At 34.5% G+C, this 18,837-nt stretch overlaps 1 protein-coding gene across 1 annotated transcript; it reads right to left on the bottom strand.

Annotated features, from left to right (window-relative positions):
- Positions 1-665: 665 nt before the first annotated feature.
- LOC145636029 (DNA damage-binding protein 1-like) lies at positions 666-17,282 on the bottom strand. Its single transcript, XM_081687465.1, has 19 exons — positions 16,986-17,282; positions 14,905-14,953; positions 10,535-10,594; positions 10,360-10,451; positions 8,877-8,928; positions 8,683-8,745; positions 8,547-8,596; positions 7,739-7,814; positions 7,346-7,555; positions 7,073-7,179; positions 6,581-6,689; positions 5,846-6,046; positions 5,530-5,745; positions 5,292-5,402; positions 4,727-5,002; positions 3,369-3,643; positions 2,522-2,873; positions 1,781-2,065; positions 666-1,611 (listed from the first exon to the last, which is right to left on the bottom strand). The coding sequence occupies exons 1-19, from the start codon at positions 17,087-17,089 to the stop codon at positions 1,030-1,032; spliced, it is 3,270 nt and encodes a 1,089-aa protein (XP_081543591.1). The 5' UTR covers positions 17,090-17,282; the 3' UTR covers positions 666-1,029.
- Positions 17,283-18,837: the final 1,555 nt, after the last annotated feature.

Genomic DNA, 18,837 nt, shown 5'->3' with positions numbered 1-18,837 from the left:
GGCCACATTATTCTATATATCGCAACATAATATCATATTATAAAATGCCATATAATAAATCACTTAACATGCTTGTCTAAATTACAACATCGAATGTTCATAATCAAGGCAACGCATTTCCTAAAATATCTCATATTTTAAATCATAATTAGATAATATCATATATTATTCATGACCAATCATAAAATATCATATATTTTAATTTAGGTATGAAATAGAATCAAATCTTATTTTAATCTAGAAAAATAAATCATATTTAGGCCCCGTTCTCTTCACCTTAATTTTGCTTAACTGAAATTATTTTTACTAAACTGAAACTATTTTTGCTGAACTTAAATTATTTATACTGAATTTAAATTAATTTTACTGAACTGAAATTATTTTTGCTGAACTGAAATTATTTTTTAGTGATTTTCTATTATAATTCTTCTTTAATAAAACTGAATTTTGTTGAACTCAACTTATTTTTACTGAACTGAAATTATTTTTACTGAACTGAACTTATTTTTAATTAATATTATTTTTTTTAAGGTGAAGAGAACATGACCCTAATCTTCTATGATTATCCTAACAACTTTAGGAGATTTTATCCTAATTATTAGCCAATCAAAAAAATTTAAAATCAACAAAGAATCACATCTAAAATTTTTAACCAAGACAAAATGAGCAAATAGAAATATTTGAGCTACAAATACGGGTTCTGAAATGTAGATTTTACATGTATTACTTAGTGAACATACACTAACAGATACAAAGAAACCGAGTATGATGAGCAGGCAAACAGTGGCCTGCCAGGAATGGAGATACTTGGATGCATCACCCCGAACTTATTATTGCTAAATTATGGGGAAAATCAACTCGAATGCAAGCAGCTCAAATCCTAGTTGGCCAATGAGAGCTGACTCGGTAAAAAAAAAACTGAACAAAACTTGTAAAGAGAGAAAAAAAAAGATAGAGAGAGATGTAGAAGTCAAATTATAGAGATTCGAGGCTCAGCAAAAAGCCAGCCTCTTTCCTGATCAAACTTCATCAGTGCAATCTGGTCAACTCCTCAATTCTCTTGCTAAGTTCCTCTATTGAAACGCCCATGGTTTTTGATATCTCTTCCATACGACCACGACTGAGATCAAGGAAAGATTCAATCAGATCTCCATCTAAGAAGTTTCTTGCATCTACTGTCTTCTTCTCATTGTGAAATGACCGCCAATGCTCATGACTCAGTCCTCCTACACCCTTTATAACCTTTCTCATATTTGATTGTAGCTTCTCCAGGAACATGTACTGATCATTTGGAAGAGAGGCAATCACCCCTATTACGCCATTAACAGTTCCAAAGATAACAGTTGGTATTTGACCAATGTCGGAATCTGGCAACCGCATAACAAGAGAACCATGACGAAATCGATTGATGAATTCTCCAAGGTGGTATTCCCCAACTACTTCAAGGCGTGCACGCTCCTCATCTGTGGCACCTTCGCTGTTTTTCCTCACTGTGAACAGATTGAAACTATTTTCTGCACCAAGATATACATCATCATCCAGAATTTCTACAGCTGACATCCAATTAGCATTGTAGTCCCGTGCACGCTCCTCAATGGCACCTTCCTCGTGCTGCAAATTATAGAAGAATGAAAGACTAGATTGCTACCCATAAAAAGCTATATAGCTAAATGATGAAAAAGAAATACCATGTCTGAAAAACACAAACAGAATAATAGTGCTTGATTGAAGTACAACTGAACAAGCTAGAAGAAATGCACACTTTTTCTGAAACCACTACCTTATATATTAGCAGTGAAATTGATTTCATCAGATCCCCGACAACAATGAAATCACCACGAGTTTGCACATACAAGGCAAGAATGTGCCCATGGTGTCCACATTCAGACTGTAACTCATGAGTACCATCATCCCGAAGCATCCACTTATAAAGCTGAATTTTCTGATTAATGGCAGCCAGCAGCTTGCCATTGAAAGCATTTAGTGAGTAGACAGCACCTTTAGTTTCCTTCTCCGCAATGAGTTGCAGCTTTCCATCTTCCACAACAAAAACCAAAATTCTTCCCTGTAAAATTTACATGATAAAATGATATATTAGTCATCCACATTGCAAAATGTGTAGAACAATCCAGGAGTAATTTTTTTACTGAAAGAATATACTGTTAATTTTTCGATCCCTAATGCCAATAAAAAAAAACCTTCTTCCATCTATGCAATGAGAAGGTAATTGAAACTATGAAAATGACTAATGGGGCAGATTTCAATAATTTTAATTCCTGACCAGAAAAAGCAAGGCATAAAAAATAAACTTGAGTGTTTTGTACACTGATTACTCTTTTCTAATTGAATTATCAAGGGAATTTCACACAAAGATGCCAGGATACAATAGTATTACTATTCTACCGAATGTTTCTAGCATTACTATTTTACCGAATGTTTCTCTATTGTTTGACTCATTTGACAGACAATATCAAATGACAGATGCATTAAAAGTGTACTTCAACACAACCTAACACTTTACCTTTGTTGGCTCATTTTCCTCAGGCAAAACATATGCTGTTCCAACACAGTAATAAACATTGATGTCATCTGAGAATGAGCAGCTCAGTATGGAGCAACCACATTCATAGGTATCAAGCGCATAAGTGGATATGATCTCAAAGGTTTGGTCATCCAACAAACGCACAAAATGCATTTCAGATTCCTCTGCACTAGCTTGGTTGTACTTCAAACTACAAATGGAAAAAGTGCGAGTTTGTTCCTGGTGGCAGATACGCCGAGCATGTTCCCCCAGAGGGATAGACCTAATATGAAGCTTCTGAATTTCATCAATGGTACCAATTGTAAGTTCACCTTCTTTTGCAATTGCAAGACTATTAGCAGAGGAAAAAAGAGAATGTTAGCACAAAAAACACCAAAGATGCATAAGTTACAGAAGCAAAAATGGGTAGCTATAATGGTCAACATCATGCACAATAAACCAGAAAGCATATATAAAGAATATTTCTAATAGCTTCTATGTCAAAGTGAAACACAGATTTGCACAAAACATCATATATCACATTTGGAAACTAGTTAGTAAATAAATAGATAAAAATAAAAATAAAAAGTTGCTTGCATTGATGCATATAAAAGTTAACAAAGTAATAGACACATCTTACCTTACAAAAGCAACACTATTCCCAAAAATTTTGATGATAAAATTATTGTTACCAAGTATAGCATCACATGTTTTCAGACAATTGTTTCAATCCATACCTAAAAATGGACATACTATTCTTCACCATTATCGATCTCCTTGCTACCACAGCAACAAGAACCACACATTTCTAACAAACAAAACTCTTGGAAAAATTATAAGACTATACCTGTCAGGAAAAGCAGCTGAATTAAAAGGGCACATATGACTGACTTCCTTGAGATTTACATTACTATAAAGTAACTTTTTGTTGCTGCTGTATATTACTGTTGGTCGATCAGAAGCAGCAAACACATGAGTAGCATTTTTAGATGAGAAAGTCCTAAGTGTAATAGGCTGTGTACCCAAAGACACCTTCTTACGGTCAGTCAGTTCACCAGAACTCATGTTCAACATGAAGTTCAAGAGATGACCATCTCCAAGAGCACACAATAAATACGATAACTGAAATAGAAGGAACAATAAAGTTAGAATCAGAGAACATACACACACATGATACCATAATTTATACTGCACATGTTATGCTATCCAAATAATCAAAACAAAGATTAAGCAAGCGGCATTAAGATACATGACTTCTAGTGTATTTTAAAGCTGTGACACTGTGTTAGGCATCACTAATTCTTTCTACTTTTTTATTTTCTGGTAATCAATATATGCTTATATGTACATAGATCTTTCTGTGAACAAAAAGATGGGGTAGTATTGTTAGAGCATCAGTATGCTAAGTTGCAATACAACCTCTTTCTTTTTCAGGTCCAGCCATTCATCGGGCCCACAAGTATGGTAGTATGGCCATTGAGACATAAATTAATATGCTTCCTTCGTTTCCTTATTATTGAAACACTTACAAAAGGAAAATTTATTAAGGGATAAGGAGAGAAAATGGGGGTAACCCACTCCATCATAAGTATGGTAGTATTGCTATTGATTAATTGGATGGGAAAAGTAAGGCCATCAAAATTAATTACTTGATTATGTGGGTCACTTAAAACCAAGAAACTTTGGAAATGTGCTAAGGGGAAAATATTGAACCACAAAACGCACAGAAACTAACACATACACGGAACATTGTAGTCATGATCAAGGTAACAATCAGCAGATCGCTAAAGTGCGATCCCGTAGGTGCTATGTCATGCACTATGATAGCCATTGAGACTTATATTAATATGTTTCCTTCGTTTCCTTATTATTGCAACACTTACAAATGGCTAATTTATTAAGATATAAGGAGAGAGAGAAGGGAGGGGGGGAGGGGGGGTAACCCACTCCATGTTAACTATCTACCTCTCTACCCTACTCATCCAGTCTTTAAAGTAAAGACATTTATGGTATTCTAGTTGGTAAATAAAAGTATAAAACTATTAAATCTAGAAGTGTTGCAAGTTTTTGGAAACAATTCTTTTAGAAAAGTATTGCAAATTTAAGGAAACAAAAGAAAACAATTATAAGAAAATCTTAAGAACAAATAAAATAATAGAGTCGCATTAGATCAAAATAACTAAACAAGCATGCTGAATTGCTTACCCCTTCAAAAGAGCAAAGAAGAACAGAGCGAGGAATTATCTCCCCTCCAAGATTCTCTTTGGTAATTAGATTAAGATCTGGAAGCGAAAATATCCTAACGCTAATATCTGTCCACATTCCAACAGCAGCTAGCTGACTATAATTTGGATCTTGACCGATCGTATTTATGTCAAGACATGATATCTCATACTCCAATTGCGCATGTTTCACTTCTGTCAAAACTCCATCACCAATTTCTAAATAAACAAGATGCCCACCACCAGTGGCAAGTAGAACCTGTGAAAGCATGAAGGCCTCAGGTCAGAGGATTGAGATTTATTTGCACATGAAAATTCTGATTAAAAATTAGCAGGTAAATGACAAGTGGATGCTTGCAAAACCACATACTGGGGACTTCTGACACCAAGAGCTCTCACAAGACAGGTGAAAACATTTAAGGAAATTTTTTCTAAGGTCTCCAAATAATTTAACATTTATGCTTCTTTTCCATATATTTATTTTTTTCTAAAGACAAATAATGAACTTAAAATGATAACAAATGAAAGGAAATATTTAAGAAAATTACCTGGGATGCATTAGCAGTAGCAACATTCACAGAATATCCTGTTGGAGCTTTCCACTCATTTCGAAGTTCTCTAGATGTCGAACTGACCAGTCTAACTGAGCTTGAGGTGACCTAACATTAAACAAACCACAACCTCACATTAATTCCCTACTGAAAAGTTGCTACATTATAGTATTGAATAAATCATGGGAAGAAGTCACAAGTTAAGTCACATAAAGTATGTAACGCAAAGACCTACTTGCACCAATTGGTTGTGCAAAGCATCATGGCAAAATAAAGTCTGTACTTGAGAGTCAAAACCTTCAATTTCAGTTTCTTCTAATTCATCCTCAAGATTCATAGCTAGAATCCTGGTCTCACTAATGAAGCTAACAACCAAGAAAGTATCATATACATCATCTGTTGAAGATCTCAAAGACCACATTCCTTTGATGCCTTGAAGCTCCACTGATGCCTAAGAAACCAACTTCAGTATCAGTACAGTTGTTAGAAGAAAAAATTTAAAATAAATATATAAATGAAAAACAGTCATTAAAATAGGAAAAAACCTAGACCTGTTCATTTATCCCAATCCCATTACGAACGATACGAAGAGAACCATCTTTGTATGCACCAGAGCAAGTTACAACCTGACCTTGCCCTTGCCTTTCGAGGTCAACCACACAGAAATCGACAATTGGACCCAAATTCACATATCTTTCCAAGACTTCTACATATGATCCTTTTGCATCTGGTTGTAAATTCAATTTTATGAGCTGTAATTGAATCACTCCCAAGAATCAGAAATCAGAAAGAATATTACATCAGCCAAACCATATATGCACACAAGTTGACTTAAGAATGAATATATGGTGTGCCGTTCAAAAAAAAAGCATGTATATATAGTGTCTGCAAACAAGGTGATGAAATAATGAGCAGAAAAGATGAGAACATTGTGAAGGTAGACAACTAACAAATAAGAAGAAAGATGCAAATAATATATCATTTATATAAATTGGTTTATCAGATGACAACAATGTTTTCTTTGGAGTTTGGTTGCTAGTTGTTAGTCATTGATCCGCAAATGCACACTACTTCATCCTCTAATCCTTCTTTTTCCTCTTTCAGGTAAAGAGAAAACAAAGGAAGAAGATAGTAAAAATTACAATGCTTAACTTTACACAAAAAGAAATTAGTACACCAAACATTCAGGATCGATTACTCCCCCAAATAAAAAATTAAAAATATAAAAACATAGGCAAGAAGATGAAAACAAAATAAAATTCCATAGTCAAGCATATTGACCATACCTGTGAATCTCCGTAGCTTGAGCCAATAAAAACAAATGCATTATCCAAGTAAGATATTGTTGATGCAATAGACGTATCCCCTAAAAGCTCAATTTTGAGGCCAGTAACTCTGTTACGCCAAGCAAAGCGCACAAATTACTTGAGCACTACAATTGAAAAATGTTAAAGACTTTAAACCATAATTAATTCCAATCACAGATATCCATGCCACTTTGAAAAGAAGGATGAAGAAAGGTTGGATTGCTAAAGTACTAAGAAAGGTCCCTTAGACAACTTGGTGCACATGGAAAGAAAGAAACTAGCAGAAAATTAGGGGAAAGCTTGCATTGTCAAGAGGTTAAAAGCTGCTTTTATAGAGCTGCAGTGCAGTCAAGTGCTAATCGATGTTTTTCTTCAAAATAGACCAAAAAGATGTGATAGTTGAGTAAAGGCTTATCATAGAAAGATGACAATTTTCAAATGAAAAAGTTAAAGATGAAAGCTAAAACTCACTTCTCTTTTTCATGAGTGATAACAAGTAGATGCAAAAGTCCAGCATGATCACCAAGCAAATACCGAGAACCATCAGCATCCACCCTTCCATATGCTCTTGTAATAGACTGAACCATCCAAGACAAAATTAGTGTTGCCATATTTCTGACTTAAGTACAGGAAGCTGAATGCCTAAGGAAATGCTTTTTTCAGAAAGGCAGTAATTGATTCCATGCGCCTCATTTTCATCAAGGAACAGAAATGATGTGACTAAGCATGCCCGCTAAAACTTACAGGTCGAATGGGGATTGCTTTAAAAGCAGTGGCACTGCAGTATACAATTGTCTCCTCCCCAACAATGATAACTCCACAAAGTGGTGGCGGAACTGGAATAAGCAAATCAGCCCCATTATCAAGATTGTTTTGGGACCATGGCCCCTCAACAAAATCTTTGTCCTTTAATGAAATCTCATACGTTTTAACATGACGAGCATCCTTATTATCCTGCAGAATAACAAAATCCATCCTCATAGAAAGCCATTTTAGCAAAATTGACAGCCAAATGCATAGCTGAGAGAGGACTCTCAAGGAACAAATTGAACAGGAAGGCCCAACATTTCTGTTGTACTATTAGATATGTACATATATTGGCTATAAACCTGTCATACTGAACAAAGTTAAGCATACCTGGTAAAGAACTACTATTGTAGGCCTTGAGCAGCCATAGAGAAACTTTATATCAAGCACTTGAAGCTCCTCAAGCCTGTGCATAAAGTATTTGATTATAGACCCACACATGATGATACATATATAAGTTATTTCAAAATAGAATTATGTCCCATGCATAATAATGTTTGACCTTGGGCCCAACATTTGATTGAGATAAGGGCTTCTTTTTGAGTTCTAACAAATCAATCATACAAACATGGTTTATAGGGAACTAGCTAAACCAATTGAATATTAGCAGATAACAACCAGAGCCGCAAGCCCACAAAAAGAAACATCATAAGAAGTAAGAGAGCAGACCTGGAAGCAGCAGGATAAGCACTCAAAGCTAGCAGTGTAGTTAATATTTACAAAATGACATAAAAGAACAACAAAAATAATTATTCGTCCCCTGATATAGTTTGGATTTAGTACTATCTTAGTCAGCCACAAGAGAAGTCAGCAAAAGGAAACTAGAAAAGAAGTATTGAGTCTTATAAGGAGAGCAAACGATAAAAAATAAATAAATAAATAAATAAAGCTAAAGTCAATCTCACAGAAGCTTTACAAAATCTATTTTGATTGACAAGCTATTCACACTGATCCATGTAGCAACAAAGCAATGCAATAGATACATCATATTTCGTAGTAGACAGCAGTTAGAGCCAATGCTTAAAATTCATAAATGAAACATATGATTTTGTAGTAGTGAGCAATACTGCAAACTGTATAATAGGATACAAAATATAGTTCAACCAAAAGTCTTATGAACAATTATATACCAAAATACCTAATATTAAATGCTTCTTTCAGCTGTCCTTTGTTATCAAATGGAATGACCTGTCAGCAGTAATAAATCAGCATTAAGTTCCAGGATCAAAGGAAATTCTAATGGATGAAAATATTATTTAAACTTGTCAATGTACCTTGAATAACCCATCATATAAATGGAGCCCAATCAATCTGCAATCGGGATCAATGATGCCAATCTATAAACAAACACAACCCCTCTCAGGGGTAAAATAAATGAGAGGAGGTTCAATAATTCAGTTAAACAAGAGCAATGAGAATTTTCTTTCTAAAAGCAAAGAAGCAACCAAATAAGTATCAGACAACTCACCTGACCATTGTCAGTTGGACGACCAATGCGATCTGAAACATCTCCCATTGCTCTGCATGACAAACCTTTTAGCAAATCTCTTCCTCCATAAACTTAAAGTTACTTCCATTAAACTTAAAGAAACATTTGGTAATCTCAAAAATTTAGTTTTAATAGTCAAAACTACGCATTATTACTAAATTTTCAATCCACTGATGAGCACCCCTAGGTAATTCCAAATGTCTATTTTGATTCAGCAAATTTCACGTACTGTTGAAAATCTTGATTGAGTTATTCTCATCAACCTCTACCCATATGTTAATAATCGACTCAATTGAACCCATGGAAACAGACTTATTTAAAACATTTTTCAATTGCCAAATAATAACAACAGTTTTCCAAATCTTTATTAAAAAAAGAGTTCATAATAACATTTGTTATAAGAGACCAAAATTGGAGGCTAGCAATTTATTCCTTTATAATGTACATGTAACTAAAGCATTGGGTTATATAATATGCGAGCAACCCCAAACTTGTTGGAGGTCTTACGGTCTTAGTACTATGCATCTAAGCAACATAAATGAAGCTATTCAGATTGAAAGGTTTGGATATGTAGATGAGGCGTAACAACTTAAAGGCTGTTGGAGTATCTTTCTTATGAGGAGATTGACCATTAGGGAATGAAGAGATAATCTGGCAGCAACTGTGGATCCAGTTCAATTTAGATTTTCTTTAAATAAATTCTCACACAATTCCCAGCTATCATATGAAGGCAAAGGTTCCTGAAGAGGAGATTCAATCATGCACATCATTGTAATATGACATAGGAAGAAGAGTCTATTAATTTTGTTTTGCTCTACAATTGCTTTGTTTGGGATGAGTTGGGTTTAGTTATTTCAAGCAAAGTTCTTGTGTCTTGGGAACAGAAGATAAAGAAAGGTAGGATACTGAAGTGCTTTAAATGGATCATAAGAAACTTGTCGATGCACGTTAACAAAATATAATAGTTTAAAGAAACCAACATATTTTTGAGGGTGGAGCTTGCTGCTGCCTCAAGAGATCAAATTCTTATAGAGAGGGTATTGTATAGCTAGGGTCAGCTGTCAAGTGCTATGTTTTGAGTAACAGTTGATGCTTCTTGATTTCTTAAACATATTGTTACATGACACCTTGAGGACATACAACCTGTTACCTTAACCCTTTTTATGTATGTCATCCCCTAATATTTTCCATACATGTTACTCATCAGATAATCAAATACATGAGTACTGAATAACTCGCTATCTTACTTTTATGACAAGAAAATAGTAAGTTGAAGGTAGTTTGCTATGTGATTAAAAATAAGAAATAATTACATCAAAATATAGTTTCAAACACAGCAAAAATCAATGAAGTCCCAAAATATTGGTGACAAATACAGAGCTAATTGCAAAAATTTATCCTTGGGATAGAAAAAAAAAATGTATGCTACAGATAGGAAAGAGGAGTCCGAGTAGAATAAGACCTGGTGACGAGCTCTGATGTCTCGGGATCCCATTGAAGGACACAAAATTTATATCTTTCAGTAGCAATGAATAAGAAATCTTGGGCTTCACCCTAACAAGGCAAGAAAACAACTGGTGAATGAAGGAAAATTAAAGAGGCATTATTTACATAACAAACCAAATAACTTCACCGACATGTGGTCGAAAAAGTTCTAGTGTTGCAATTCTTCCATATATTGGAATGTCCAGCATAGGCTGCATGAAGGTAAACAGAAGAGATTTAAACATCAAAAGAGAGCTACAGCAGAAATGGAAAAATAAAAAGAAAATGACCATGAAATGGCAATAAGACACATTAAAATAAACAAGTTAGACATGATAACCTACAGTACAGCTCTAAATAAACAATTGTGGAGCCCAGTAGCCTTCTTACTCAGTCTTGCTCACTTGCAAATGATCATCTTCCCATCCCTATAAAGCTCAGACACAAACTGCAAGATCACAACTCCTCTCTGCTAAGGAAGGAGGAGGGTGCTCTTTCTGTAATAAAGAAACATCTTCAAGGATACTTAATGGAATATGGATACTATAGCTAAGGGTAGGGGCACTCCTTGTGTTCTCGAGTAAAGATCCAAATTCAACACAGCTACTGAGGCTGGTGAATTTTTCAAATTTAGTAACCTAAATACAACTTACTACCTCATTTCCTTTGGTGTGCCCACAGCTCAATTGCTTCATCATTTTTTTATTCACCCAGTTCTCCTTTATACATCTCCTCACTTTATATATATATATATATATATATATATATATATATATATATATATATTTTCCTACCTTGGTTAATTTTTGGGTTGTAATTTTGCCACAGTCAATGTATTTCTCTGCAGGAGTATTCCAATGAAGAAAATCAGAGGAAAATAAAAACAGTATAGTACCATAGAGCAACACTGGTCTTATGGCAGTCCTGAAGGGAAAATTCTACAGGACTGCCATAAGACCAGTGTTGCTCTATGGTACAGAATGTTGGGCTTCTAAGAAAGAGCATATTAAAAAGATGGAGGTTACGGAAATGCGCATGTTAAGGTGGATGTGTGGAAACACTTTAAGAGATAGAATCAGAAATGAGGTTATTCGCAAGAAAGTAGGTGTGGCGGGCATTGTAGATAAATTAAGGGAAAATCGTCTGCGTTGGTTTGGACATGTAAGACGGAGACCCGAGGGTGCACCGGTGCGAAGAGTGGAAGAGTGGGACCATGGAGGGATTAAACGAGGAAGAGGGAGACCAAAGATGACTTGGTTGGAAGGAGTGAGGAAGGATATGAAGTGCATGGATTTACGTGAGGATGAAGTTTTGGATCGTAAGGGATGGAGGAGAAAGATTTATGTTGATGACTACACGGAATAATCAAATTTGGTTCATGTTAGCCGACCCCACTTTTGGGATTAAGGCTTTGATTGATTGATTGAATAACACTGCTAACCAAAATTGGGTAGATACCACTTTCACAAAAGATAATGACCAGGTTTACAAACTAGTTAACCCTAAACCCCTCTTTAGATCCTCACTTTGAAAAAAAAGGAGGCATCATTGTGAACTTAAAGTATATGATAGATTTCACTAACAAAGAGATGCAGCATTGCATATAAAAACAGTTTTCTTTGTCGTGAAGAATTGCAAAAATTTACAACCAAAAAGAGGACAAGGAGAACCTATACTCAATGTAAGGCAGTTGAATTGTTTGGTTGTCTCAGTCTTAAGATTAGACATTAGTTTTGAAAGGCAGGAGTCGCACAATATGTACCAAGGGTTCCTGCAGCCTAGGCAGGTGTCTATTCAGTATGAGACACACTTTTTTATGTGGTATTTAACATTCAGTTATTGAGCCTTTTTAAGTAAATTTCATACTAGTAAAGTTCAAAATGGGTGAATAAAAACACTACATTTAAGAAAAATAAAAGCCTTTATAAAACAAAATTTAGAGAAGAGGGGCAGGTCTAAGACACGCATTTTTAAACTAAAAACCAGACTCAAGAAATTTTTTTTTTTTAAGGTATCAAATTTGATTACACTTGTTGATCTCTAGTTTTGCCCACATCTTAAAGTCCATAATATAAACAAGGGACCAACAATCAAAAAATAAAAGGGATGCCGGCTAATCTGCCAAACTTTGACCTTGGTTGCTTAGCATGCTTCAAAGTAGTTTTAAGGAGGTCTTTAAAGATCTCTTCAATTAGGCAATGATAAAGGCAGATGCGCAGATCAATCAACCAAGTTCTACTACTACTTCAATATTCTTTTGGTGGGAATTTGGGAATCAAAAGCTACAACTCAAACTTGTTTGCTTGGGCACTGGTCATAGATAAAGTTCCTACATGATCTGGTGCTGAAAAGGAGAAACTAAAACCTAGTAAGTAGAGAAATTTGTTTGGAGATGAGAAAAAATATATTGGTCACTTCCTCTCATTGGTCTTTTGGTTCTCCACTCTTTTTCATCTTTCTCCAAAATAAATCATTAGCTAGGTTGGATAAGTAAGGTAAAAGTTATCTAGGCTAAAGAGATGTCTGAGCCTAGGTAAACTTGTAGTCCCTCACCATTTAAACAAGTAAAACGTCGACTTTTTGAACCATTCATCTAATTCACTTCGATAAATATTTGTGATTTATACATAAGAATAAATATAGTCTTGTGGGCACTTGTTAGAATCGTCTCAATGAATAGCTTATAAATATTCAATTCTTATAATTTTTACTTATTGATAATTAAAGATATTATCAGCCAAAGTTTTGCATCGGCATACATGCACAAAATAAATGTTTCACTTATTAAAATATGGAGGGAATATAAAAATTCTATACCCCAAGAAATGAGTAGAAGACTAGAAGTACAACTAATTAACTCTAATACTACATTTCCTATACCAAATTACTTGCAACATTTTAACCAGACACGTGCCAATGCAGACCATCTTACATACTAGTAAACACTATAAAAGGTCAATATTTGGATATATACAATAAGATACTCAACACCATCTTACATACTAACACTGTAACTTTTGGGGAAGAGGGGGTGATAAATAAATTACTCACCCGAAAGGTGTCCTTAGATGCATTCTCATATTCTTATTAAACCCTTCCTATCTATAGATCCAAGTCATTCTTTTGTACAGCAAACATCTAACAGCTAACAGCTGGATGCCAATAAAATCAGGTGTCACCATTAAACTCACATACCTAATAAAGTATTGTTTAAAATATTCCAAATCCCACATAACTATCCTATGGACAACTCTTGGTCAATGAAATGGGGATTTATTGTTAAAAAATAGCAAAAAGTAAATGACCCCTGTATGTTAAACCTCTCAACAAGACAAAACTACTAAATTCCTAAACAAGTCAGGTGAAATTAAAGATTCAATCATGAAAATTGGAGTCTTTCTTCAACCCAACACCTTTTTTCTTTATACAATGAGATTATAGAATGCTTTGCTTCTAATTTAAATATAAAAAGAAATCTATGAAGAGAGTTTCCTTAAAGATGAGGAGCCTAATAAGAATTTTTATCTACATGACAAAATGACATAATGCCTAATAGCAAATTAAAAGCTCAAAGCTAATCTAACTAAACTTCTCAAATTATATTTGATTTGAAGACAAAAGACATTGCATATACAGAATTTACTTCCTTTAAGAGTCCTAATCCCCACTGGAGATACCCTGTACAAACATGAAGGATTGAGAAAGGATAATGATCACAGAAGTGATCTTAATCCTTACCACCGTCAAACTCAAACTCATACATTTGTGTTGGGCACAACTATTCTTGACTACATTTTTAAGTGTTCTAGTCAACTATTTTGGGGAAGGGAAAAATAATGCATGATTTATAACACAAAAATATAGTTTGGATGTGTTCACGCATGTGAAGGTGTAAAAGATCAGACATAAATATTAGCGCGCGCAGACACACACACGCTCTAGCGATTACACACATGCTCTAGCGAATTATCCAAACGCAATAAATTATCATAGTCTACTGCTCTCACAACAGTCACAAGCCACATCAGTCAAAGTTTAGTTATACCAACCTTCTCATTACCACTAAAATTGCATCCATAACCTATCAACTCTCACATTTCAGCCGAAACTTTCCATGGAGGCGTATGCATAAAAAATATCCAACCCCTTAAAATATTCCTAGATTTGGTTCATGTACACAGTAGTAAAAGACTCATTTGTCTAAAGAGCATCACCTTTTATTACAAAAATCAAATGATAAAAGGAGACCCTGTCATCAAAGAATTATTATAAACCTTGAGACGGTCCACTCAAATATTATTCCAACACTTTTAGAAGATCAATAAACTTTTTATCCCTGTCATATTTAAGATAAACTCCTTCATATCCTCCTCACAAACTTGTCCAACCAACCATTATACTCCATGACATCAAAGTAACAGATTAAGAAAGGAAGAATATTGTGAGAAAAAACAAATACTCTCTGAATTTTGCACATTGATTGTAAACCAAAAGTTTAGGTGGTTTGGAAATTATAGAATACCTGAAGGCCTTGAGGAGTTAGCAAGTGAATCTCAATTCTTGTGCATTTACTGCAATAAAGACACACCATCAGTCACACTAGCATATGCAGTACATATAATATAATAAAATGGACAATTGCTTTCCACCAGACTTAGCATGATGAAAGGAGTCCAATACTCAAAACGTCATACATTAAAAATCTATCATGAAGAATGTTGCAATGAGAAAAGGCATTGGAATGACTTATAGTTTCACATTAAGCCATAATTGTCTAGTATTTGGCTATTTTTACATCAATTCTCATATCTCACATAGTGGTCCTTTCAAAGGAGTTTTAAATGTCACCCAACATAATTTACCAATGAAAAAAGGTATGGTAAATACTTCTTTAAGTCTTTTCTTCCACAATAATCAAATCATATGTACATGATTTCTATAGATTCTACACCAGCATACAAATAATTAATACTGAAGAGTAGCAATTCAACAGCTAATATTACCAACAAAACTTTTCTTTGCACATACTATTCTTATCACATGATGCTACAAGTTTCATTTCTTGAAAGCAATCGAAAATTTCCTGAAGATGTGAATCATTAATCTTGCTATACCACTATCAACAAATTGATCTCATCGACAAAGTTAATCTTCAAATAAACTCGATACATCAGATCTAGCTCAAGCCTGTATATTATGATAGTAACATTTGCTTGAGACCAAAATTCATATTGCTAGACTCCTGGAATACTTCACTATTATATATGATGCTTAGATTCAAAAAAACCACTATCTAAAAACACATTACAGCTTCAGTAAGGAAACAATATCCTTGACCAAGCCTACTATTTAATCCCAATTAACAGATCAAAACTCTAATCACAGTTGATAGTTTTTCTAAGTCATTAGAAATAAATAGTTTTTCCTTTTTGAGATTTGAGGCCACATATGACTACATTTCTTCTTCCAACCAGCCCCTCCAAGAGAGAAATTACAATTGAGTCAATTCTTAGCAAACAACACAACTAATATAGGGAAGCGCACTAAGGGTGGTAAAACAGTCCTCAAGGCATCTAAGTTCGATCACTCCACCAATGAACTAAAAATTAACCAATCACCGGAGCTGCACACCACTTTACCCAGTAAAATCTAGAAACGCGATCATTACAGATAACAGCTATGAGCAATTGAGCCCTTCCCCTTATTTTTGTTTTACAGTCACGCACTTCCGCTTTTTTTTTGTTTTACAGTCACGCACTTCCCCTTTATTGTTCAGTATATTTTTCACATTGTTCAAACAACTTATAATCAAGGATATCACATAATGTCACCAAGTGGAACTTACAACAGTTTAAACAGTCCCATACTCTTCCCATAATTCACGGAATTTATAAAAATCCAATCATAAACAACTATTAAGAATGTTTTTTTTTAGTAAAAGTGACAAGTTTAACGAATTTTTTTTCAACTGCTACTATTAACACAACACCTGAAAGCCATGAAACAGACTGAACAAGGTAGAGTGAAATAAAAATAGTCAGAACCCCACTCAACTTTTTCTCTAATACCCTATATTTAGTGCTCCCGTCTTTTCCCAAATACAGATTTCTCAAAGCCAAATGAAGCGGGATTGAAAACCGTGTCCCCTTAATATATCAATCAATTATCAACCCACTATTCAAATACTCAGACAATATTCCACAAAAACTCCCCTTCATATATCAATCAATTATCAACACACACGAAACACAAATTAAAAACACATAAAGCTAAATTAAAATTTATCTAAGACAAAAAAAAAAAAAAAAAAAAAAAAAAAAAAAAAAAAAAACCCTTCAAATTTTAAGAAAATCAAAATAACTCGGAATTAGATAAGAAAGAAAAATTAATTAAAATTTCACTCAGCTATTCACAATTACACTAAATCGACTAAAATCAAACAAAACTTGAAATTAAAAACAATAGAAAGAAAATAATTAAAATGTCATTCAGCTATTTACACTAAATCGACTAAACCAAACAAATTTATTAATAGAATTTGAAATGCAAAAAATCAAAGCATGAAAAGTTAAAACCCTAAGAAAAGAAGAAAGAGGAAATTACGCGATAATAAGATTGAGGTCTTGAGGGCTGGTGAAATTGCCGACGCAAGAATGAGTAACGTTGGTAGGTTTGTGAGCGGTGACGACGTAATTCCAAATGCTCATCTTTTCCAATGACCGATTAACTTCTCGCCGTGCGGGGGAGTGTGTGTGCGCGCGAGAAGTGAGAAAGTTTTGTAAACCCTTCAATTCCTCTCCTTTGTGTTTTCTGCTAAAAGTGTTCTAGCCTCTTCTTCTAAATTTTTTTTTTTTTTTTTTTTTTTTTCGAAAAAAGCTCTTTTTTTTTTTGAAAAAAGCGAGGCTATTAATTTTATTCAATCAGATTATCCAATGAGTACATAGGGTAATTCTCTTCCCAGCACGGTGCTATGAACAGCACAAGTGAATATTAATAAAATATTAAGTGCGTGGGGCCTGATTGTATGCCAAATTGTATCTTTATACGTAGTAAGTGTATTTGTGTATTTTGAGGACCGTTGTGCGAATAGTGTCCCGTTGAAGGCTTTTATTGAATTGAGCACCACGAATTCAATGGCGACTTGACCACATTCGTCTTTCTCCTCGCAATTATCCAAGTCTTTACATCGATGTCTTCTCCTCGCAATTGAAGTCTGAAGAACAATTCCTAGCTTTCCGAATCAGGTATGTTTTGTGATTTACTTATCAATTCAAGTTGGGTATTTGTTTAAGGAATTTTATTGTTGATATGCAGTATGGTTTGCATGTTTAGGGTTGCAATTATATTTTGGCGATTGAAGGTGAAGTCGAGACAATGATTGCTTGGTGAATTTTGTTCGACTATGCTTGGTAAATTTTCGATTGATTCATTGGCTCATTCAATTATTGGTGTTGCATCTGAGATTTGTAAGTCCACTAGTATTTGATACTAGATTGCTGCTGTATCAGTGGTTTCTCCACAATGTGTTTGTGTTTTTGTTATTTTATTATTGAAGTTTGACAAGTTCTGTTAATTATAATTGAATTTTGACATGTTCTGTTGCTATAATGGTTTGGTATATCATGTTGTTGAAGCTTACTTGACACATTTTTGTTAATTATAATTTAATTTTGACAAGTTGTTGGAGAAATGTGCACTTTTTATGCGGAAAATGATATAAATTGGTTGTGATTGTGTAGGTTGTTATCCTGATTTGGGTAGTTAGTTATCTGATTTTGTGTAGTTAGTTATCTGAGTTAGTTTAGTTAGTTATCTGATTTATTTGTTTAGTTATCTGATGTGGAAATGGTTGTGGAAATGGTTGTTATAGGCTTGTATTTGTGGAAATGTTTGTTATAAGCTTGTATTTGGGGAATATGTCTGTGTTAATTGGCCTTGAATTACCCCAATATAGGTGTAAATGTCAAGAGAAGTTGAGGGTTGTTTGTTGGGGGAAAAAAGAGAGGATGAGGAAGATGAATTGATGTTTATTGGTGATGATGAAGTGGGTGACGATGAAGCTAAAATTGTTGTGGATTATGTAGAGGAGGAGGGGAGTGGGGAAAGTGGAGGATATTGCACTCCAAATGAGAAGGAGTGCAAGTCTATGGTGAACATGGACTGTGTAACCGTGGAGGCTCCTCGGGTGGGTATGATTTTTGATACCTGGCAAGAAGCAGATTTGTATTACAATGCGTATGGCAAGCAGCAAGGGTTTGGGGTTGTGCTTGCTTAAAGTTCTTATAAGGTTGTGGGAGGATTTAAGGTTAAGTGTGCAACAACATGGAAATGCGACTGTTACGGTAAACCAGATACTAGGAGGAAAGTTGGTGGGAAAAGATTGGCAAGGGAGTTAGAAGGGAAACCCGTAGCAACGAAGAAGACCAAAAAATGTGGGTGTCTTGCAAAGGTATAT

Source organism: Chenopodium album, chromosome 6, assembly GCF_948465745.1.
Source record: "Chenopodium album chromosome 6, dcCheAlbu1.1, whole genome shotgun sequence".
Taxonomy (NCBI): Eukaryota; Viridiplantae; Streptophyta; class Magnoliopsida; order Caryophyllales; family Amaranthaceae; genus Chenopodium; species Chenopodium album.
This window is presented reverse-complemented; position numbering and strand designations above follow the sequence as displayed.

Coding starts and splice junctions, on each gene's coding strand:
- LOC145636029 (XM_081687465.1), bottom strand. CDS start 17,089: ATGAGCATTTGGAATTACGTCGTCACCGCTCACAAACCTACCAACGTT. Junction 5,403..5,529: donor TGCACAACCAATTGGTGCAA/GTAGGTCTTTGC, acceptor GTTTAATGTTAG/GTCACCTCAAGCTCAGTTAG. Junction 2,066..2,521: donor AGGAAAATGAGCCAACAAAG/GTAAAGTGTTAG, acceptor TAAATTTTACAG/GGAAGAATTTTGGTTTTTGT.